The 24,755-nt window shown below is 47.0% G+C and overlaps 1 protein-coding gene across 2 annotated transcripts in view; it reads left to right on the top strand.

Annotated features, from left to right (window-relative positions):
• HPS3 (HPS3 biogenesis of lysosomal organelles complex 2 subunit 1) overlaps positions 1-24,755 on the top strand; it is a 113,858-nt gene that overhangs the window by 29,214 nt on the left and 59,889 nt on the right. For both annotated transcript variants that reach the window (XM_063915954.1, XM_063915955.1), the window contains 5 exons: positions 1,192-1,369; positions 4,343-4,424; positions 7,658-7,809; positions 8,252-8,360; positions 14,865-15,046. In XM_063915954.1, coding sequence (XP_063772024.1) covers positions 1,192-1,369; positions 4,343-4,424; positions 7,658-7,809; positions 8,252-8,360; positions 14,865-15,046 — 703 coding nt within the window. The remainder of the gene's footprint in view (positions 1-1,191; positions 1,370-4,342; positions 4,425-7,657; positions 7,810-8,251; positions 8,361-14,864; positions 15,047-24,755) is intronic.

Genomic DNA, 24,755 nt, shown 5'->3' on the forward strand with positions numbered 1-24,755 from the left:
TGGCCAGCCCAGTACTCAGTCTTTTTTCTGTTCTGAGCAGTTTGTTTGTCTCATGATGTAATAACCAGAGTGGTCTTGTTGTGGGTTTAATTCTGGCCCATAACATACTATATCATCATAAGGTCAACTGCTATAAACACAGAAATAAGGTGAATAGGCGACACTGTGTAGCTATGATTAATAACCATAGCACTAGATCATATTTCACTGGATATGATATTTGTTGGTTAAACTGAGAAAGATGAATCATTCTGTGGATCTTATGTTTCAGTATGATGACGTTACAATTTCTAGACACTTTTTTATTTTTAGAGGTTTTGTTTGTTTTGCGCTTACCATGGAACCTGTCTCGGATCTCCCTGTCAATGTTGATAGTGTCAGTGTAGCTTGGATCACACTTAGATGGGGGCTACACTGAGGGGCAGATGTATTAACCTGGAGAAGGCATAAGGAAGTGATAACGCAGTGATATGTGCAAGGTGATAAAGGGAGCAGCCAATCAGATCCTAACTGTTAATTTACATATTGGAGCTGATTGGCTGGTGCCTTTATCACCTTGCACATATCACTGGTTTCTCACTTCCTTATGCCGTCTCTCCAGGTTAATACATCTGCCCCTGAATCTCTAAGGGCTGGCAGGCAGGTGCAATCAGAGACCGGTATCTTGCAGCAGCCTGGTTTTCCTTACACAGGGGGAAATCCCTGATGTTATAATTATATTACATGTTTCTGTACTCTGTATGGATGCCTGCACCTTCACATTCAGCTGCATATCTTCACACGCTATGAATAGTAATTGGGTGGCCAGGGACTGTGGGTTATGGTTCCTGGCAATATCTCATCTATCATTATGAGCTGGTATCTGGCTATGGGGCTATGTGGAAACACATAATATGGTACTTCAGCGTATTGCCCACCTATTACGGATGCAAAATGTGAGCTGCGAATGACTTAATATAATGTAGAGAAATGGGACATTAAAGGGGTTATGCATTGATCTGATGTGTAGCTTACTGATCTCTCGCTGAGACAGACTTTCATGTATAAGTAATTTCAATTGTAAAACTAGGCCTTTAACGTGAACTTTATTAGCACACATTTATTCAATTAAATAAAAAAAAAGTTGTAGCTATTAAAATAATTGGTAATTGCTTTCTGTACTTGTTGACATAGAAAACTGTCTTGTTGCAGATTCGAAAAGCAGGAGTACAGAAAAGAAACTGCTGAGCCTGTTCTGTTTCTTCTCCATGCCACATGCTGGCTACTTGTACACTCTAGTGAATGTGGTAGAGCTGATATCCGTCTATCAGTATCCAGAGAGGTCCCAGCAGGCGGTTCTGACTCCTCAGTTCCTACATGTCATTACCAGGTACTTTCCACTCTGTAAGGTGTTCGGAGGCGCAAGAAACATATGTTGTTCTGTTCTGCCGAGCATTAGGGGACGGGGTGACCAGTGATACTTTTTATGCCTCATCGTTGCAAACAGCGCACTGTAATTGAGAGAATTTGGCATCTGCTTCCATACATTGTGGGGTTTTCAGAGTTGTTGGCAATTGGGCAAAATCTTGTTGCACTGCAGGTGGCGCAGATGTAACGTTCAGAGAGAGTTAGATTTAGGTGGGCTGTGTTCAAACTGAAATCTGAATTGTAGTGTAAAAATAAAGCAGCCAGTATTTACAATGCACAGATAAAATATAACCCACCCAAATCTAACTCTCTGCACATGTTACATTTACCCCACCTGCAGTGCTACATGGTTTTGCCCAATTGCTAACTTTTTGGTTTGCTAACAAATCTGAATAACCCCCCATTGTAACCGCTTTCCCAGTTTTGGAAACTTTGACCCTAATCAGCTAATACTAACATGGTAAGGGAGGGGGTTCTGCATAATTTAATTTCTCTTTCATCCACTAGGGGACACTGGAGCATTCCATTAGACATTAGGGGTGTGAACTACAAGAAAATATATGGACTAGAAAATAGCGCTTGGTAGAAAAAAGCAGCCTAGATATATTCTAGTGATTCCCAATCACTATATGCAAAACTATAGAAAAATAGATAATTGAAAATATCTTTGGCGCTACCACCTTTATGTGAAGTTGCAAAGAAATAACATAATTTAAATTAAAATAAATCTGGAGGAGATTCTGCCCTGAGGAAGAGTTTACCAGAACTCGAAACGCGTTGGCGGCCATTTGATCCATCTACCTGCATCCACATTTGGAAAGGAACTTGCCTGGTCCAGCTGCCGGTGTTTAGCCTGGAGGGAGTAAGGAGGAATTCCGGAGACTCCAATCTTTTGCTCTTTCCATTGCTCCATGCTGGGAGCTTGACACGGTACGGTTCCAATCATATACACATAAAGTGAAGGACCATACTTTTAATTGGATGGAAGAAAAATCCTTTTTATATGTTTTCTATCTTCTTGTTATATGAAATAAATTTGAACAAAAATTTTTTAAGAAAAATACTACACTATATGTCAACTTTTTTCCCTCTGTTTGCATGGACATATACCTATAAGGAATTTCAAGGTCTGAAGAATCTTGGAGGAAAGCAAGATTAAAGTTACTCACAGAGAAACCATCTGGGACACTTACATAGACTTTCTCATCACTCCTCCAGATTTATTTTAATTTAAATTATGTTATTTCTTTGCAACTTCATATAAAGGTGGTAGCGCCAAAGATATTTTCAATTATCTATTTTTCATTAGGGGTGTGAAGCTTGCAACCGGAGGTGTGGCACAATCTAAAATTAGCATTGTCTGCACAGCCGGCTCCTCCCCCTTCACATCCCTCCTCCCTCAGTTTGGAAAATTTGACTGAGAGAATAGGACATTTCATGATGATGTCATCAGGGCCATCTGACCTATCACGTCCAATTGGTGCACGAGGATGTATCTAAATATCATCTGGTGGATCTTACAAACCATGACTTGATGGATAGTGCTTACATAAGCTGTGTAGCTAGCTTGATTTTAGACTGAAAGAACATAGGAAAAATTAGGAAGTCAGTTACGTTAAATCTATAATTTCCTATATTTACGACAGGATTACATCTATTAGGCTGGGTACACACTTTCTGATGGCACATCATATGTGACATTGTGCAAGATCTCCCCAGCACACGATATCGTTCATACACACTGAATGATATCGTTTGCTTCTCGTCAGTGAAGGCACGCTCCCACATCTGGGTGTATGCCATCTTGTACAATATCTTTAGATTTCAAGGTGAAAACTAAAGATATTGTACATGTTATCGACCCACGGGAGCACACCTCGTTAACGATATAGTGAATACACACTGGACGATGTGAACGATACATCATCTGATTTGCCGGATCGGACTATATATCGGGTGCATATCATCAAGTGTGTACCCAGCCAAAGCAAGGAATTGTACCCAGATTTTTGTTTTTTAATTAACAAATTTAAAATTGAAATTAGAATTCCAGAATACTTCCAGATTTTTTCTAAAATTGTTACAATGAATAATAGTTATATTGTATTTGGACTATTGCACAAACCTTTCTTTTAGACTTTTATGCCAATAGACTTTTAAAATTAGTGTAACGTTTTGTGATCCTAATTGTTATTTTTCGATGCTTTTCATCACCATTTGACTCCATCTGTTACAACCACATTTTATAATTTAGTTGAATGTATATTATTTACTGGAACTATGGTACATACCACCGCATTCTGGGCCTAATTAAGATGCGGGCGCACAGCGGTGTTGTACACAAATCGGTTGATGTTTTCTCACTGCACATGTGTCTGAGACGCAGTGCGCATGTGCAGTGAGTGAATTGCAATTTCCGGGCACACTGAGGAATTAACAGCAAAGTGAGTGACAGGAAGTCAGTATTTGCGGGTGGTAACTGGGAATGGTTGGGTAAATGCAGGCGTGTCATGCCCAGATGGCGTTTTTCTGGGCATGCATAAATCAGTTGCGATCTTACTTGGTGCTGGAGAGGTCCCTGCATGCCAGGAGGGCAGCTCAGCCTGCACATCTTCAGAGGCACTCAGACTCTGCGTGATAACCCGATCTGCGACCATGATACCCATGTATCAGCAATTATACATTGTCGGACAGAAGTGATGCGACCTCAGTGGGCATCCCTATGCTCAGGTTAGCTTCTGCCCATATTAGCATATAATCACAATTGCGTATGGCAAAAGATAATAACAGCAAAAACAACCACATTTGAATTAGGCCCTCTATGCAATTATCAGTCCCATTAATTGCTTAGCAGCAGCACCAAAATCCGCTGCCTGATCCTTATACTCAGTAATTTACTCAAAGTGTTTGGGTCTTTTTTCTCCTGCTTTCGCAGTAACAACCTGCAGTGTTTCACAGTGAGGTGCAGCGCAGCAGCAGCTCGGGAGGAAGACCCTTATATGGACACCACTATGAAGGTAGGCCAGCTGTGACTAGCTGCAAATTGCACCCTTTACCATCACAGCTTCTGTCTCCTGATGTCTCCAAATAATAATTGTTCTGCAAAAGGTTGGAAACTATCTATGCTGCTGCCATATTTATTTTTTCACAGGGTTTGGTAATAATCTTGTGTTAAGGTGTGTACACACGGTGAGATTTTTTTCTTACGATTTTGACTATATAGTCATAATCGTAAGGAAAGTTAGTGCAGATCGCAAGGTGACAGTCACCTTGCGATCCCGATGCGATGCCGATGCGCGGTCGGTATCGTAGTCTAGATAGTCTGTGCAGGCAAGTCAATTTTGAGTATCTCGTAGAAAAGATAGTCAAAATTGACAGCCAAAATCGGACAAAGCCAGTATCGCAAGCACAGTCATTATATGCTTGCGATACTGACCTAGTCCCGATCGCACAGTGAGAATCGGGGTTAGCCCGAATCTCACCGTATGTATGCACCTTACGTTGTCACTTAATTTGAAATGACAAATGTTATAACTTAGTGTGCAATATATTTATTGTTACTTTGCTTATGTTATAACAGTGTAAGTTAAGGTGTGTACGCACGGTGAGATTTCTTCTTATGGTTTTGACTATATAGTCAAAATCGCAAGGAAAATTAGTGGAACTTGCAAGGTATTAAGGGGGTACACACGGACAGATCCGTGCTTAAATTCTAAGCAATTTGACTAAATTTCTTAGAAGCTAAGCACGGATCTCTCCATGTGCATGCCCCACAGCGATAGCGATGCTTGGCCCCCCTCCCTCGCTCCCCCACCTCTCGCTCAGCAAACATCGCGCTGAGTGAGGGAGAGATGTGTGCTGAGCGTCCATGCTAGATCCCTCAGCACACATCTCTGTACACATCAATACGTGTGTACTGGCCTTTAGGCAGCTTGCGATACCGATTCGATCCCAGTGCGGGGTCGGTATCGCAAGGCTAGATAGACTGTGCAGGCAAGTCAATCTTGACTATCTAGTGTATTATCTAGTCAAAATCGTACATAGACAAAATCGAAAGTACAAATAGTCAAAATAGGTGCTTCCGGGCTCTGGGGGAGTTCAAGAGAAATCACATAGTCAAAATCGGGCATAGCAAAGATCTCACCATGTGTATGAACCTTTACAGTAAGAAAAATGACTCTGCACTTAACCTACACATGCATGCAACAGTGTGGCTATACTTTACTAGGTAAGAAATAGTTGTCACTAATGTTCTGTTTCACGGAAAATAGTGGCCATTGTGATGTCAGCAGTTACTGCTGGGTAGCCCAGTAATAGGGCCATTGTGATGTCAGCAGTTGCTGCTGGTTACTCCAGTAATAGAGCCATTGTGATGTCAGCAGTTGCTGCTGGTTACTCCAGTAATAGGGCCATTGTGATGTCAGCAGTTACTGCTGGGTAGCCCAGTAATAGGGCCATTGTGATGTCAGCAGTTACTGCTGGGTAGCCCAGCAATAGGGCGAATGTGATGTCAGCAGTTGCTGCTGGTTACTCCAGTAATAGAGCCATTGTGATGTCAGCAGTTACTGCTGGGTAGCCCAGTAATAGGGCCATTGTGATGTCAGCAGTTACTGTTGGGTAACCCACCAATAGGGCCACTGTGATGTCAGCAGTTACTGCTGAGTAGACCAGTAATAGGGCCATTGTGATGTCAGCAGCTGCTGCTGGTTACTCCAGTAATAGGTCCATTGTGATGTCAGCAGTCCCCCACCTGCGACACCCCTGCTCCTACCCCACCCACAGCGCCTTCATACCCCCTCCCCCATCCGCGGTCCCCACTCCCCAAACCCCTTCCTGTTGCAAGGGACTACGCCCCCTTCACCATCGGACGCCCTATCATTGTGCAATATTCAAACACTAACAAAACTAGGAATGCAGGTAATACTCCATATATTGAACCCCAGAAAGGCGTGCAGGGGTTAAGGGGGCGTAGCCCCTTCCGACGGTGTGAAGAGCGCGCGTAGGGCGCGATGAAGCACCTAGTATGTAATATGAAAGATGCTACATATAGTCAAGGACAGTGAGGGGTTTAAGGAGTTTGTTTATATCGTTGCTTGTACAAAATGTAATAGTCAGGTAATCTGTCCACTTCCTCCCCTGCTCCTTCTCTTACTGTTCTAAGATTTTCTCAGCGACTGCAGGACACTCTCTTCAGTATGACTGCCTCATACTGTGTTTTGTAAAGTACATGTGATTGACTATGATTAGATTTCTGTAATTGACAGTCATGTGAAAACTAACAAAGTTTTACTTTTCTGGGTCTTTCTTTTGGAATAATCTGTGACTACCAGGAGATCCCTAAGATTGGGTTCTCTTCTGTAGGCAAATCTTGGAGTTTCTGTAATACAAGCTGTTAGCACTGGATCACGTGAGATGATGTCGGACAAAATAAAACTTGATGCAATAAGCCTGCAAGAGACACTTGTTTATGGTCAACTTGTTTCACTGTAAAAGGCCATGACACAACGCGTTGCTTATTCACATAGTGTAAGATCTGGTAATTGAACATATGTAAGTGACTACTTATCCAGTGAGTGGTATCCTATAGAAGCAGCTACTGAGAAGTGTTTGCATCAGCCAGACTGACTCCACTGACATGCAGGAAGTAACCCATGCTATGGATATGGCTGTCTTGTGATTGCCCATGCTTGAGATCAAGCTGCATATTTGACCAATGGTAGCTAGCTGTTGTGAGAACTGTGGCATAGCGGTGCACACAGAGTATGAAGCAGCTGGCGGTAAATCACTCTTAAGTGTTTAAAGATCACTCCGCCAATGAAACTTGTGGAGCACAGCTCAGTTTTTTTTTTTTGTATACTTATATACAGAGAAAGTTTATAAATAAGAAGCTGATCTAAAATTAGTGATTTGCTTATGTTTTTTTTATATCTATCATTTAAATACATATATAAATAGATACAATACTCTAGAGACTTGATCAGTGATGGTAGCCATTTGTTGGTGGCAGTATTTATTGAAACATAGGCAGATACTTTGAATAGGGATTGCAAGACTGTAAACCATGTGTTAAGTTCTTTTAATGCAGGTACTAATTAGACGGGCGTGAGGGAGGTTGTTGCTTGGTTTGTTGTTAGGCAACTGGATTCCCTCCCAAAGTGCCCCTACTGTATGTGTCTTTTGTGTAGGTTTTTTTTTTTTTATTGTTAGAGGCCTACAAAATGTTTAGCATTGTCCTTCTCTCTTTTCCCAGACTTGCCCACCTGTGTCCCTTGATGTCTGTACACTGAGAATGCAGTTGTTTATAGGACTGAAAGCAATCCAGCACTTTAACAACTATATAATCATCTTGACTAAAGCAGATGTTGATTGTATGACGGATAAAGGGAAAAACAGCAAAAGATCGTAAGTTCTTCACTTTCTAGCTCTAGGGGGAGGGGTTAGTGGTTAGGTGTAAAATACTCCCTGGAACGCTGTGTGCGCCGGAACTGCTGCTCACATGACATCCGGGACCTGGAAGAAGATACTTCAGACGCCGCTGCTGCAGGGACCAGGTGAATGACCACTGGGTAATCAGGGACGTAAGGTTGGAATTGTATCATGTCGACATGTCATCCGTGTAGACCAGTTGAATAACATCATGGTCAATATGCTGAACATGTTGACATTTTGACCATGTCAGCATTCTCATGTCATCTTGATGAATGTTAACCTAACATGCCACACCCATTTCCTTCCCTTGGCTAGAGTCCATACATGCATGCAGTGTTTTGCTAATTTTTATTTCTGTTTTTGCTGATTTTTCCCTCTTCCTTTTTTTTTCTCCTTTTCCCCCCCCTTCTTGTAGTGTAAGAAAGTTGGGCAGTATAAAGAACAAAGCCTCAGCTGAGACAGAACCTAGCTGGAATCTATACATTGTGAGCACTACACCTGCTGTCCAACTCTACAAAGAAATGGTACTCCGCTTTACTACTAAATATACACTGAATTGTTTGACATACAGAAATGGATGTTTCTCTTACGTCCTAGAGGATGCTGGGGTCCACATTAGTACCATGGGGTATAGACGGGTCCACTAGGAGCCATAGGCACTTTAAGAGTTTGAGTGTGTGGGCTGGCTCCTCCCTCTATGCCCCTCCTACCAGACCCAGTTTAGGAAATGTGCCCGGAGGAGCCGGTCACAGCTAGGGGAGCTCTACAGTGCTTCTTTAGTAAAAGTTTATTTTAGAGTTTATTATTTTACAGGGAGGCTGCTGGCAACAGCCTCCCTGCTCCGAGGGACTAAAGGGGGGAGCAGTGTCCGCCCTGCGGGGTCTGAGCCACTATCTCAGCTGACAGGACACTGAGCTCCTGAGGGGATCGAACGTTCCCCGCCACAGGGGATCGCTCACCCTGGCAGCATGCTGCCACCCCCTTACAGAGCCAGAAGATGGCGAGAGATGGCGGCGGCACAAGGGTAGGAGCGCAGCTCTCAGAGGTTGCGCTCAGGGAAGGCTCAGCGGCACACAGTGTTGGCACTATGAGGTGCGTCCTGAGCCAGCGTCTTAATACCCTACACTGGTCACAGGCGCTAACCGGAGACTGAATCCCCAGGCTAGCGTCAGAATCCTCAGTACTCGGATGCTCACAGGGAACAGAATCCCCCGCCTAGCAACGGAATCCTCAGGTCAGTATAAAGAATTTGTTCGGGAAGAGGCGCCATCTTCAAGGGGCGGAGCTTCTCAGAGCGGACCCAGCAGCGTTCAGCGCCATTTTCCTGCTGCAGTTCCTGTACACAGACGCTAACAGAGCTGTCCCTCCAAGAAACTCCAGCTATCCTGTGCGGTACCAGGGGGTTGTAGAAGGAGGGGGGAGGCGGTGAATTAGTTCTGTGTAACTATTACAGTACACAGTGGGCGCTGGTAAGGGGTGTCCTTTATTTAAACAGCGCTGTGTGTGGGTTGGCTCCAAACTCTGTGTCTCTCTTGCCATTCTCATGGGGGAAACTCTGTCTAGCCTCCCCTCTGTGTGTGTTGAGTGTTTGGGGTCTCCAGTTGTCCAGGGACTCTGTGTCATGTGCGGCTGAGGATATGCCCTCTCAGGATGATCTCATTCCATGTAATCAGTATTGCACTGTTGTAGCACAGATACCAGCAAGGGAGCCTGAGTGGTTATCTTCTATCAAAACTATGATTTCTCAGATTTCTGCTAGGGTTGCTCAGAATGAATCTGCAACGCAGGTTTTATAGAATTCTATGGCAGTTTGGTCCGGTTCTGTTACCTCAGGACCCCCCTCTGTAGGTTCCCACCAATGTGATCTTGCACAGATCATGCAAGATGACATGGATACCGACTCCGACATGGCAGACGGTGATAGGGACGTGCTCACGGGGGCCGCATCTCTTGCTAAAGGGGTGCAGTTGATGATAGAGGCTATTAGAGATGTGTTGAATATTGCTGATACAACACCTGAGCAGGTTGAGGAGGCTTACTTCACTGACAATAAGAAAGCTTCGCTAACCTTCACTGCGTCCAAATAATTAAATGCTATTTTTGAAAAAGCATGGGAAAACACAGAAAAAAATCCAGATCCCTAGGAAGGTTCTGGTTGCTTTCCCCTTCCCTGAGGAGGATAGAAATAAATGGGAAAACCCACCCATAGTGGACGCGTCTGTATCCAGACTCTCGAAAAAGGTGGTTTTACCTGTTCCAGGATCTACCGCCTTAAAGGAGCCGGCTGATCGCAAAATTGATACTACGCTGAAATCCATATACACGGCTTCAGGGGTGATACTACGTCCTACGATTGCCTGTGCATGGATTTCCAAAGCTATAGTAAAGTGGTCAGGCACGTTACTTGAGGATTTGGATACATTAGATAAGAGTGACGTTGAATTGTTTCTCCGTAACATTCAGGATTCTGCAGTTTTTATGGTGGAATCCATGAAAGACCTGGGTTCAATGGCTGCAGAAATTTCTTCCATGTCTGTCTCAGCTCGTCGAGGACTGTGGCTGTGCCAGTAGTCTGCCGACGCGGAATCCAGGAGAGGTGTGGAGACCCTACCATACACAGGTCAGGCTCTCTTTGGGGATGCGTTAATCTCCACGGCTACAGCGGGTAAATCACCTTTCCTTCCCTCAGCAGCTCCGGCTACGAAGAAACCTTTTTCTTCACCTGCATCACAGTCCTTTCGGGTTACTAAACCAAGAAAGGCCAAACCGTCCAACACCTTCTTTTGAGGTGGCCGACCAAAATCAGAGAAACCACCTGCTGCGGGTTCCCAGGAACAGAAACCGGCTTCCGGTACGCCAAAGTCCTCAGCATGAATGTTGACCGCGCGGCCTGGAGGTAAGGCCAGTGGGGGCGAGATTCAGACATTTCAGTCACGTCTGGATGTCATTCGGCCTGGATCCCTGGGTACAAGATATTGTGTCCCAGGGGTACCGGCTGGAATTTCAAAATCTCCCTCCTCACCGGTTCTTCAAATCGGGCTTGCCGGCTTTGCCGGCAGACAGGGCTACCCTTCAGGGGGCAATCCAGAAGTTGGTGGAGGCGCAGGTTATTGTACCAGTTCCTCCCCAGATGCAAAACACCGGTTACTATTCGAACCTTTTCGTGGTACCGAAACCGGATGTTTCGGTCAGGCCCATTTTGAACTTAAAATTTATAAACCCCTTTCTGAGGGATTTCAAGTTCAAAATGGAGTCTCTAAAGGCAGTGATATCCGGTCTGGAGGAGGGGGAATTCCTGGTATCCCTGGATATCAAGGATGCGTACCTCCACATTCCGATTTGGCTGCCACATCAAGCTTATCTACGATTCGCACTGTTGAACTGTCATTTTCAGTTCCAGGACCTGCCATTCGGCCTCTCCACAGCACCAAGGGTATTCACCAAGGTGATTGCGAAAATGATGGTTCTCCTCCGCAGGCAGGGGGTGAACATAATTCCGTATTTGGATGATCTGCTGATAAAGCATCGTCCAAGGAGAAGCTGTTACGGTCCATAGCTCTCACGACCCAGCTTCTCGGGGAACATGGTTAGATCCTGAATCTCCCAAAATCACATTTGGAACCAACCAGGAGGTTGTCCTTTCTGGGAATGATCCTCGACACGGAAGTGTAGAGGGTGTTTCTTCCAGAGGAAAAAGCGTTGGTGATATAATGGTCCGGGATGTCCTGAAGCCAGCCCGGGTGTCGGTTCATCAGTGCATTCGCCTTCTGGGAAAGATGGTGGCCTCTTACGAGGCTCTACAGTACGGGAGGTTTCATGCTCTGTCCTTCCAACTTGATCTCCCGGACAAGTGGTCGGGATCCCATCTACACATGCACCAGAGAATACGTCTGTTGCCAAGGGCCAGGATTTCACTCATCTGGTGGCTACAGTTACCTCACCTTCTGGAGGGCCGCAGGCTCGGGATTCGGGACTGGATCCTTCTAACCACGGATGCAAGTCTCCAGGGCTGGGGCGCTGCCACTCAAGGGGAAACCTTCCAGGGAAGGTGGTCAAGTCTGGAAGCCGGCCTACCGATAAACTTTCTGGAACTAAGAGCCATCTACAACGGTCTTCTCCAAGCGGCCCATCTTCTGAGAAATCTGGCCATTCAAGTGCAGTTGGACAATGTAACGACAGTGGCTTACATAAACAGACAGGGCGGAACGAAGAGCAGAGCGGCAATGTCAGAGGTAACAAGAATCATCCTCTGGGCAGAAAAGCACGAGTTGGCGCTGTCAGCGATCTTCATTCCGGGAGTAGACAACTGGGAAGCGGACTTCCTCAGCAGACACGATCTCCTTCCAGGGGAGTGGGGTCTCCATCCGGAGGTGTTCAAAGAGGTAACAGATCTTTGGGGCGTACCCCAGATCGACATGATGGCCTCTCGTCTCAACAAGAAGCTTCAGCGGTATTGTTCCAGGTCGAGGGACCCGCAAGCAGTGGCGGTGGACACCCTAGTGACTCCGTGGGTGTTCCAGTCGGTGTACGTGTTTCCTCAACTCCCACTCATTCCAAGAGTTCTCAAACTCATAAGGAGAACAAGAGTTCAGGCAATCCTGATTGCTCCGGACTGGCCGAGAAGGGCTTGGTACGTGGATTTTCTGGATCTACTGCTAGAAGAGCCAAGGCCTCTGCCTCTTCGGGAGGACCTGCTGCAGCAGGAGCCGTTCGCCTATCAAGACTTACTGCGGCTACGTTTGACGGCATGGAGGTTGAGTGCCAGATACTAGCTCGGAAGGGCATTCCGAACAGGGTTATTCCTACCCTGATACAGGCTAGGAAAGGAGTAATGTCAAAACATTACCATCGTATTTGGAAAAAATATGTATCTTGGTGTAAGTCCAAGAAGTTTCCTGTGGTGGAGTTTCAATTGGGACCCTGTGGTGGAGTTTCAATTGGGACGGTTTCTCCTCTTCCTGCAAGCAGGATGGGCCTGAGGTTAGGATCCATAAAGGTCCATTTCGGCCCTATCCATTTTCTTCCAGAAACAGTTGGCTGCCCTCCCTGATGTTCAGACTTTTTTGAAGAGAGTTCTGCACATCCAACCTCCCTTTGTACCGCCTACGGCGCCTTGGAATCTTAACGTGGTGTTGCAGTTCCTCCGGTCGGACTGGTTTGAGCCTCTGCAGGAGGTTGAGGTCAAGTTTCTCATGTGGAAGGCTGTCACTTTGTTGGCCTTAGCTTCTGCTCGACGTGTGTCGGAGTTGGGGGCTTTGTCATGTAAAAGGCCATACTTGATCTTCCATGTAGACAGAGCTGAGCTTCGGACACATCAGCAGTTTCTTCCGAAGGTTGTGTCGGCATTTCATATCAACCAACCTATTGTGGTGCCAGTTGCGACTGACTCCTCAATTTCATCAGAGTCCTTAGATGTTGTAAGGGCTCTAAAAATCTATGTGAGGACTGCTCGTCACAGAAAATTGGACTCTGTGTTTGTCCTGTATGATCCCAAGAAAATTGGGTGTCCTGCTTCTAAGCAGACGATCTCTCGCGGGATCAGGTTCACTGTCCAGCATGCGTATTCTACGACAGTCTTGCCGTGTCCTACGTCTGTTAAGGCCCACTCTACTCGTAAGGTGGTTTCTTCCTGGGTGGCTGCCCGGGATGTCTCTGCTTTACAACTCAGCCGAGCGGCTACCTTAGGTCGAACACGTTCGCAAAGTTCTACAAGTTCGCTACTTTGGCCTCTGAGGACCTTAAGTTTGGTCAATTGGTTCTGCAGGAGCCTCCGCGCTCTCCCTCCCGTTCTGGGAGCTTTGGTACATCCCCATGGTACTAATATGGACCCCAGCATCCTCTAGGACGTAAGAGAAAATAGGATTTATTACCTACTGGTAAATCCTTTTCTCGTAGTCCGTAGAGGGTGCAGGGCGCCCGCCCAGCGCTTCGTCATCCTGCAGTGGTTATTTAGTTTGGTACTGCTTAGTTCTGGGTTAAGTATTGTTTTGTTACTTGGTAAGTAATCTTGTTCAGCCGTTGCTGAAGTTTCAAGCTAGTTAGCTTGGTTTGCCTTGTCTGTGAGCTGGTGTGAATCTTGCCACTATCTGTGTAAAATCCTTCTCTCGAAGATGTCCGTCTCCTCGGGCACAGTTTCTAGACTGGGTCTAGTAGGAGGGGCATAGAGGGAGGAACCAGCCCACACTCTCAAACTCTTAAAGTGCCAATGGCTCCTAGTGTACCCGTCTATACCCCATGGTACTAATGTGGACCCCAGCATCCTCTACGGTCTAAGAGAAAAGGATTTACCGGTAGGTAATTAAAATCCTATTTTCTTACTATATGTGCTGAGACCTCAACAGAACTAGCAGTGCCTGCAATTATTCTTTTCATTTTTATGCGCAGTCCATTGAAAACTGAGAACTTACAGCTGCATGGTCTTCCTACGCGAATAAGCCGGCATAGCAAAGTAGCTCTTATCTCATATAAAAGTATGCAAAAACCAGAATAGTACTCTGGGGGTACTCTAAGGTCCACCAAAACAACACATTGAAACTGTGAACTTTATCTGTGTTAAAATTACATAATTTCTGTACTGGACAATTCTTGTTGCAATGAATAACTTGTATTAATGATTTTAATATTTGTTTAATTTGCTTTCATTCTTGTCTCTGCTAATATGGTTTTAGAAAATGAGGGCAGACCCTCGAAAGAAATGAGGGAATTACCATGTGATGATTTATTATAGAGGGATTTGGACCCCTCCGGAGCGAACAAAAACTTTTGAGTCGCTGTTATGAATTTCTTTTATCCATCAATGCCTATATTCTTGTATATGGTTTTCAAAGCAACCTGTAACAGTATAGAAATTGGTATAGTATGAAATGGTTTTATAGTTATACTGTAAATCCTAAAAATGATTGGTTGGTCTATAAAAACAGTAATTTCTGTAAACTAGTTATTGACAATATTACAGATTTGGAGCGCTACAATGATGACTTACCCAGTGTGGTCCCTAGTTATTTCTCTCTTTCTACTCCTGTCACTAGGTAGAGTATAGCAGGATATATGAGACTATGAAAACACATGGCACCATTCACCTTCTTAGCGAAGCTCATCTGCTGCTTAAGGCAGCTCTAATGGATCCAGACTTGGTGGAATCTGCAGACAAAGAGGAACTGGTGTCAGCATTCAGAGAGAGCTGTGCACACTTGGGGGACTGTTTCAGCAGGTAAGTGTTTAAGTTTCTTTTTGTATAATTGTATAGCTTTATTAGCATGAATTGTTCTAGGGGGGGTGGGTGTATTTTTATTCGTACTTTTAGAAAATAAAATTGATTAAGTGGACTCTTTTTTTTCTTTCTCTTACGTCCTAGAGGATGCTGGGGACTCCGTAAGGACCATGGGGATAGACGGCTCCGCAGGAGACATGGGCACTGTAAAGCTTTAGAATGGGTGTGCACTGGCTCCTCCCTCTATGCCCCTCCTCCAGACATCAGTTGATTCCTGTGCCCAGTGGAGACTGGATGCATTGCAGGGGAGCTCTCCTGAGTTTCTCTGAAAAAGCTTTTGTTAGATTTATTATTTTCAGGGAGCACTGCTGGCAACAGGCTCCCTGCTTCGTGGGACTGAGGGGAGAGAAGCAGACCTACTTAAATGATAGGCTCTGCTTCCTAGGCTACTGGACACCATTCGCTCCAGAGGGAGTCGGAACACAGGTCTCACCCTGTAGTTCGTCCCAGAGCCGCGCCGCCGTCCTCCTCACAGAGCCGGAAGATAGAAGCCGGGTGAGTATAAGAAGAAAGCAGACTTCAAAGGCGGCAGAAGACTTCAGATGTTCATGAGGTAACGCGCAGTGGTAGCGCTGCGCGCCATTGCTCCCAGCTCACACACATAGGCACCACAGTAAGGGTGCAGGGCGCAGGGGGGGCGCCCTGGGCAGCATAAATATACCTCAGATAATACTGGCAAAGTACTTATATATACTGTAGAGGCTATATAAATCCAAATCCCCCGCCAGTATAAAGATTTAGAGCGGGACCGAAGCCCGCCGTCGGGGGGCGGAGCTTGATCCTCCAGCACTAACCAGCACCACTTTCTCCTCAGCATGCTGCAGAGAAGCGGCCCCGGACTATCCCCTGCTGTTACCTAGTACAGAGGGTCAAAATGAGGGGGAGGCACGTTATTTGGCGCAAAAATTTGTGAAAAAGAGTGTTTTACACATGTATATAAAAAGCGCTGACAGACTGGGATTTTGTCTCAGTGTACAACGGCGCTGGGTGTGTGCTGGCAAACTCTCTCTCTGTCTCTCTTAAGGGCCTTATTGTGGGTCAGTCCCCATAATATTAGGTATCCCAGTGTGTGTGGGGGTGTCAGTACGTGTGTGTCGACATGTCTGAGGTGGAAAACTCATCTAGGAAGGAGGCAGAGCAGATGATTGTGATGTCTAGGTCGGCGCCGCCGACACCTGATTGAATGGATATGTGGAATGTTTTAAACACAAAAGATTGGACAAAGCTAAGTCCAAGGAAAAAGCAGGGAGTCAATCCATAGCTTTGACTGTGTCACAGGGCCCTTCGGGGTCTCAGAAACGTCCCCTTTCACAGGTAGTAGACACTGATACCGACACGGATTCCGACTTCAGTGTCGACGATGATGATGCTAAGTTGCACCCAAGGGTGGCCAAGAGTATTCAATATATGTTTGCTGCAATAAAATATGTTTTGCATATCACTAAGGACCCCTCTGTCCCTGACATACGGGTCTGCATGTTTAAGGAAATGAAACCTGAGGTAAATTTTCCCCCATCTCACGAGCTGAACGCCCAGTTTGAAAAGTTTGGGAAACTCCAGATAAGAAACTGCAGATTCCCAAGAAAATTATTATGGCGTAACCTTTCCACTCCCAGGACAGGTTACGGTGGGATTCCCCACCCACGGTAAACAAGGCTTTAACGCACTTGTCAAAAGATACGGCAAACCTCAAGGATCCTGCTGATCGCAGACAGGAAACTACCTTAAAATCGATTTATACACATACGGGTGCCCTACTAAGGCCGTCACTAGCGTCGGCATGGGTGGGTAGCGCAGCTGCAGCGTGGGCAGATACCTTGTCATCTGACATTGACACCCTAGATAAAGATACCTTTTTGTTGATCTTGGGTCACATTAAAGACGCAGCATTATATATGAGAGAAGCTGCGAGAGATATTGGGCTGTTGGGTGCAAGAGCCAATGCCATGGCAATTTCTGCTGGACGGTCCCTGTGGACCCGCCAATGGTCAGGTGATGCTGATAAAAAAAAAACATTTGGAGGCTTTGCCTTACAAAGGTGAAGTTTTATTTGGGGAGGGCCTTGCGGATCTGGTTACCACAGCTACCGCGGGTAAATCTTCTTTTTTGCCTTATGTTTCCCCACAGCAAAGGAAAACACCTCAATATCAGAGGCAGTCCTTTAGGTCGCATAAGTCCAGAAAGGCTCGGGACTCTTCCTTCCTCGCCAGAGGTGGAGGTAGAGGGAAAACAGCGCCTCCTACGGCTAGTTCCCAGGGACAAAAAGCCTCCCCGTCCTCTGGAAAATCCACTGCATGACGCTGGGGCTCCGCTGAGGGAGTCCACGCCGGTGGGGGCACGTCTTCGACTCTTCAGCCAAGTCTGGGTTCAGTCGGACTTGGGTCCTTGGGTGGTAGAAATTGTATCCCAGGGATGCAAACTAGAATTCGAAGATGTGCCTCCTCACCGATTTTTCAAATCGGTCTTGCCAATTTCCTTCCCAGAGAGGAAAACAGTGGCAGCTGCCATACAGAAACTGTATCATCAGTAAGTGATTATCAAGGTCCCGAAACCGGATAGCTCGGTCAGGCCCATTCTGAATCTAAAAATCCCTGAACCTATATCTGAAAGGGTTCAAATTCAAGATGGAATCTCTCCGGGCAGTGATCTCCAGCCTGGAAGGGGGAGTTTTTATGGTGTCACTAGACATAAAGGATGCATACCTTCATGTCCCCATATATCCTCCTCATCAGGCGTACCTGAGATTCGCTGTACAGGATCGTTCTTACCAATTTCAGGCGTTGCCGTTTGGGCGTTCAACGGCACCGACGAGGTAATGGCGGAATTGATGGTGCTCCTGCGCAAGCAAGGCGCCACAATTATCCCGTACTTGGACGATCTCCTAATAAAGGCGAGTTCAAGGGAAAAATTGTTACAAAGCGTATCTCTCTCCCTGAGAATACTACAACAACTCGGCTGGATCCTAAATCTACCAAAGTCGCAGTTGGTTCCAACAACTCGACTGTCGTTTCTGGGCATGATTCTGGACACAGAAAAACAAAAGGTCTTTCTCCCAGAGAAAAAGCCCAAGTACTCCAGAACATGGTCAGAGACCTGTTAAAGCCAAAAAGAGTGTCAGTTCATCAATGCACTCATGTATTAGGAAAGATGGTAGCGGCCTACAAGGCCATTCCACACTGACTTTTCAGTGGGACCTTCTGGACAAGTGGTCAGGGTCCCACCTGCACATGCATTGGAAGATTGCCCTGTCCCCCCGGGCCAGGGTCTCTCTCTCTCTCTCTCTCTCTCTCTCTCTCTCTCTCTCTCTCTCTCCTGTGGTGGCTCCAGTGTACTCACCTTCTAGAGGGTCGCAGGTTCGGCACTAGGATTGGGTTCTTGTGACTACGGACGCGAGCCTCTGAGAATGGGGAGCAGTCACACAGGGAAATTTTTTTTAGGGAATACGGTCAAGCCAAGAGGCTTGCCTACACCTCAATGTGCTGGAATTAAGGGCCTCAAACAAGCGGAGAATTTTCTTCGCAACCTACCTGTTCTGATCCAATCAGACAACGTCACGGCAGTGGGGCATGTGAACCGCCAGGGCGGGACAAAAAGCAGAGCAGTAATGGCAGAAGCCAACAGGATTCTTCGCTGGGCGGATAATCATGTAAGCAAACTGTCAGCGGTCTTCATTCCAGACAACTGGGAAGCAGACTTCCTCAGCAGACACGATCTCCATCCAGGAGAGTGGAAACTTCATCAGGAAGGCTTTACAGAATTGACAAGTCGTTGGGGACTTCCTCAAATAGACATGATGGCATCACGCCTCAACAGGAAGATTCGGATGTATTGTCCAGGTCGAGGGACCCTCAGGCAGCGGCGGTGGACGCCCTGGTGACACCGTGGGTGTTTCAGTCGGTCTAGGTGTTCCCTCCACTTCTTCTCATCTCAAAAGTATTGAGAATTATAAGACGAACAAGAGTGCAGACGATACTCATTGTTCCAGATTGGCCTCGAAGGGCCTGGTATGCAGATCTTCAGGGGCCCCTTCCTCTCAGGGTGGACCTGCTACTACAGAGGCCGTGCGTGTTCCAAGACTTACCGTGGTTACGTTGGACGGCATGGCGGTTGAACACCAAATCCTAGCTAAAAGGGTATTCCAGATCATTCCTACTCTTATTAAAGCTAGAAAAGATGTTACGGCGAATCACTATCACCGTTTCGGGAGAAAATACGTGTCTTGGTGTGAAGCCAAGAATGCTCCTACTGAGGATGTCCAACTAGGACGTTTTATCCATTTTCTACAGACAGGAGTGGATATGGGCCGAAAGTTAGGCTCCGTTAAGGTGCAGATTTCTGCCTTATCCATATTCTTTCAGAAGGTATTGGCTTCTCTCACAGAAGTCAAGTTTTTTGTAAAAGGAGTGTTGCACATACAACCTCTTTTGGTGCCCCCAGTGGTACCATGTTACCTTAACGTGATGTTAAGTTTCCTTGAGTCACACTGGTTTGAACCGCTTCAAACAGTTGAATCGAAGTTTCTCACTTGGAAAGTGGTCATGTTATTGGCCTTGGCATCTGCGAGGAGGGTGTCCAAATTGGCGGCCTTGTCTTTCAAGAGCCCCTATCTGGTTTTCCATGCGGATAGGGCAGAGTTGAGGACTCGTACTCAATTTCTGCCCAAAGTGGTTTCGTCATTTCATATGAACCAACCTATTGTGGGCCTGTGGCTACGGGGCCTTGGAGAATTCCAAGTCCCTTGATGTAGTCAGGGCCTTAAAGATTATTGAGCCAGAACGGCTACGGTTAGGAAAACAGAGGTACTGTTTGTCCTGTATGCAGCCAACAAGGTTGACACTCCTGCTTCTAAGCAGACTATTGCTCGCTGGATCTGTAACACGATTCAGCAGGCTCATTCTACGGCTGGATTGCCGGTACCAAATTCGGTAAAGGCCCATTCCACTAGGAAGGTGGGCTCTTCTTGGGCGGCTGCCCGAGGCGCCTCAGCATTACAGCTTGCCGAGCAGCTACTTGGTCGGGGTCAAACACTTTTGCAAAATTCTACAAGTTTGATACCCTGGCTGATGAGGGCCTCACGTTTGCTCAATCGGTGCTGCAGAGTCATCCGCACTCTCCCGCCCGTTTTGGAGCTTTGGTATAATCCCCATGGTCCTTACGGAGTCCCCAGCATCCTCTAGGACGTAAGAGAAAATAAGATTTTAAACCTACCGGTAAATCTTTTTCTCCTAGTCCGTAGAGGATGCTGGGCGCCCGTCCCAGTGCGGAAACGTTCTGCAAGACTTGTATATAGTTATTGCATACTTAAGGGTTAAGTTACAGTTGAGATCGGCCTCTGGCTGATGCTGTTTTGTTCATACTGTTAACTGGTTATTGTATACCATGTTGTACGGTGTGTATGGTGTGGGCTGGTGTGTATCTCGCCCTTAGATAACAAAATCCTTTTCCTCGTACTGTCAGTCTCCTCTGGGCACAGTCATAACTGAGGTTTGGAGGAGGGGCATAGAGGGACGAGCCAGTGCACACCCATTCTAAAGCTTTACAGTGCCCAGGTCTCCTGCGGAGCCGCCTATCCCCATGGTCCTTACGGAGTCCCCAGCATCCTCTACGGACTAGGAGAAAAAGATTTACCGGTAGGTTTAAAATCTTATTTTCTCTGACGTCCTAGTGGATGCTGGGAACTCCGTAAGGACCATGGGGAATAGCGGCTCCGCAGGAGACTGGGCACAAAAGTAAAGCTTTAGGACTACGTGGTGTGCACTGGCTCCTCCCCCTATGACCCTCCTCCAAGCCTCAGTTAGATTTTTGTGCCCGGCCGAGAAGGGTGCACACTAGGGGCTCTCCTGAGCATCTTAGTGAAAGTTTAGTTTTAGGTTTTTTATTTTCAGTGAGACCTGCTGGCAACAGGCTCACTGCATCGAGGGACTAAGGGGAGAAGAAGCGAACTCACCTGCGTGCAGAGTGGATTGGGCTTCTTAGGCTACTGGACACCATTAGCTCCAGAGGGACCGAACACAGGCCCAGCCTCGGAGCTCGGTCCCAGAGCCGCGCCGCCGGCCCCCTTACAGAGCCAGAAGCAAGAAGAGGTCCGGAAAAATCGGCGGCAGAAGACATCAGTCTTCAACAAGGTAGCGCACAGCACTGCAGCTGTGCACCATTGTTACTCAGGCACACTTCACACTCCGGTCACTGAGGGTGCAGGGCGCTAGGGGGGGGGCGCCCTGAGCAGCAATGTAAAACACCTTGGCTGGCATAAATACACCACATATAACCCCCAGGGCTATATGGATGTATTTTAACCCCTGCCAGAACTCACCAAAAAAGCGGGAGAAAAGGCTGCCGAGAAGGGGGCGGAGCCTATCTCCTCAGCACACGGGCGCCATTTTCCATCACAGCTCCGCTGGAAGGACGTCTCCCAGACTCTCCCCTGCAGTCCTGCACTACAGAAAAGGGTAAAAAAGAGAGGGGGGCACTAATTTGGCGCAGTTTTGATACTAACAGCAGCTATAAAGGGAAAAGCACATTTTATAGTGGTATTCCTGTCTATATATAGCGCTCTGGTGTGTGCTGGCATACTCTCCCTCTGTCTCCCCAAAGGGCTAGTGGGGTCCTGTCCTCTATCAGAGCATTCCCTGTGTGTGTGCGGTGTGTCGGTACGATTGTGTCGACATGTTTGAGGAGGAAAATGAGATGGAGGCGGAGCAATTGCCTATTATACAGTTGTCACCCCCTAGGGAGTCGACACCTGAGTGGATGAGCTTATGGAAGGAATTGCGTGACAGTGTCAGCTCTTTACGACAGACAGTTGACGACATGAGACAGCCGGCTACTCAGCTTGTGCCTGTCCAGGGGTCTCAAACGCCATCAGGGGCTTTAAAACGCCCGTTACCTCAAATGGCAGACACAGACACGGATACTGACTCCAGTGTCGATGATGAGGAGACAAACGTGACTTCCACTAGGGCCACACGTTACATGATTGAAGCAATGAAAAATGTATTGCATATCTCTGATAATACAAGTACCACTAAAAACTGATAATTCCTAAAAGGTTATTGGCATCGTACCCTTTCCCGCCAGAGGATAGGGCACGTTGGGAAACACCCCCTAGGGTGGATAAAGCGCTCACACGCTTGTCTAAACAGGTAGCACTACCCTCTCCTGATACGGCCGCCCTAAAGGAACCTGCCGATAGAAAGCTGGAGAATATCCTAAAATGTATATACTCTCACACGGGTGTTATACTGCGACCAGCAATCGCCTCAGCCTGGATGTGCAGTGCGGGCCTGGCGTGGTCGGATTCCCTGACTGAAAATATTGATACCCTAGATAGGGACAGTATATTACTGACTATAGAGCATTTGAAGGATGCATTTCTATATATGCGTGATGCACAGAGGGATATTTGCCGACTGGCATCAAGAGTTAGCGCGCTGTCCATTTCTGCAAGAAGAGGTTTATGGACGCGGCAGTGGTCAGGTGATGCGGATTCTAAAAGGCACATGGAAGTATTGCCTTATAAGGGGGAGGAGTTATTTGGGGTAGGTCTATCAGACCTGGTAGCCACGGCAACTGCTGGAAAATACACATTTTTACCCCAGGTAGCTTCTCAACCTAAGAAGACGCCGTATTATCAGGCGCAGTCCTTTCGGCCCCATAAGGGCAAGCGGGCAAAAGGCGCCTCATTTCTGCCCCGTGGCAGAGGGAGAGGAAAAAGGCTGCAACAAACAGCCAGTTCCCAGGAACAAAAGCCCTCTCCCGCCTCCGCAAAGTCCTCAGCATGACGCTCGGGCTTTACATGCAGACTCAGCCACGGTGGGGGCCCGTCTCAAGGAATTCGAGACGTCTCCCCCTCGCCGTTTTCATAAAATCTGCTTTACCGACGTCTCCCTCAGACGGCTCGGTGAGACCAATTTTAAATCTAAAATCCTTGAACACTTACATACAAAGGTTCAAATTCAAGATGGAGTCACTCAGAGCAGTGATTGCAAACCTGGAAGAAGGGGACTATATGGTCTCTCTGGACATCAAAGATGCTTACCTACATGTCCCAATTTACCCTTCTCACCAAGGGTACCTCAGGTTTGTGGTACAGAACTGTCACTCTCAGTTTCAGACGCTGCCGTTTGGATTGTCCACGGCACCCCGGGTCTTTACCAAGGTAATGGCCGAAATGATGATACTCCTTCGAAAGAAGGGAGTTTTAGTTATCCCTTACTTGGACGATCTCCTGATAAGGGCAAGATCCAGGGAACAGTTGGAAGTCGGGGTAGCACTATCTCAGATAGTGCTGCGGCAGCATGGTTGGATTCTCAATATTCCAAAATCGCAGCTGATCCCGACGACACGCCTTCTATTCCTAGGGATGATCCTGGACACAGTCCAGAAAAAGGTGTTTCTCCTGGAGGAGAAAGCCAGGGAGTTATCCGAGCTAGTCAGGAACCTCCTAAAACCGAGCCAAGTCTCAGTGCATCAATGCACAAGGGTTCTGGGTAAAATGGTGGCTTCCTACGAAGCAATCCCATTCGGCAGATTCCACGCAAGAACTTTCCAGTGGGACCTGCTGGACAAATGGTCCGGGTCGCATCTTCAGATGCATCAGCGGATAACCCTGTCACCAAGGACAAGGGTGTCCCTCCTGTGGTGGTTGCAGAGTGCTCATCTTCTAGAGGGCCGCAGATTCGGCATTCAGGACTGGGTCCTGGTGACCACGGATGCCAGCCTGCGAGGCTGGGGAGCAGTCACACAGGGAAGGAATATCCAGGGCTTATGGTCAAGCCTGGAGACATCACTTCACATAAATATCCTGAAGCTAAGGGCCATTTACAATGCTCTAAGCTTAGCAAGACCTCTGCTTCAAGGTCAGCCGGTGTTGATCCAGTCGGACAACATCACGGCAGTCACCCACGTAAACAGACAGGGTGGCACAAGAAGCAGGAGGGCAATGGCAGAAGCTGCAAGGATTCTTCGCTGGGCGGAAAATCATGTGATAGCACTGTCAGCAGTATTCATTCCGGGAGTGGACAACTGGGAAGCAGACTTCCTCAGCACGACCTCCACCCGGGAGAGTGGGGACTTCACCCAGAAGTCTTCCACATGATTATAAACCGTTGGGAAAAACTCGACAGGTATTGCGCCAGGTCAAGGGACCCTCAGGCAATAGCTGTAGACGCTCTGGTAACACCGTGGGTGTACCAGTCAGTGTATGTGTTCCCTCCTCTGCCTCTCATACCCAAGGTACTGAGATTGATAAGATGGAGAGGAGTAAGCACTATATTCGTGGCTCCGGATTGGCCAAGAAGGACTTGGTAACCGGAACTTCAAGAGATGCTCACGGAGGATCCGTGGCCTCTACCTCTAAGAAGGGACCTGCTCCAACAAGGACCCTGTCTGTTCCAAGACTTACCGCGGCTGCGTTTGACGGCATGGCGGTTGAACGCCGGATCCTAAAGGAAAAAAGGCATTCCGGATGAAGTCATCCCTATCCTGATCAAAGCCAGGAAGGATGTAACCGCAAAACATTATCACCGCATTTGGCGAAAATATGTTGCGTGGTGCGAGGCCAGTAAGGCCCGACGTAGGAAATTCAACTGGGTCGATTCCTACATTTCCTGCAAACAGGAGTGTCTATGGGCCTGAAATTGGGGTCCAT

This window comes from Pseudophryne corroboree, chromosome 4 (assembly GCF_028390025.1).
Source record: "Pseudophryne corroboree isolate aPseCor3 chromosome 4, aPseCor3.hap2, whole genome shotgun sequence".
Taxonomy (NCBI): domain Eukaryota; kingdom Metazoa; phylum Chordata; class Amphibia; order Anura; family Myobatrachidae; genus Pseudophryne; species Pseudophryne corroboree.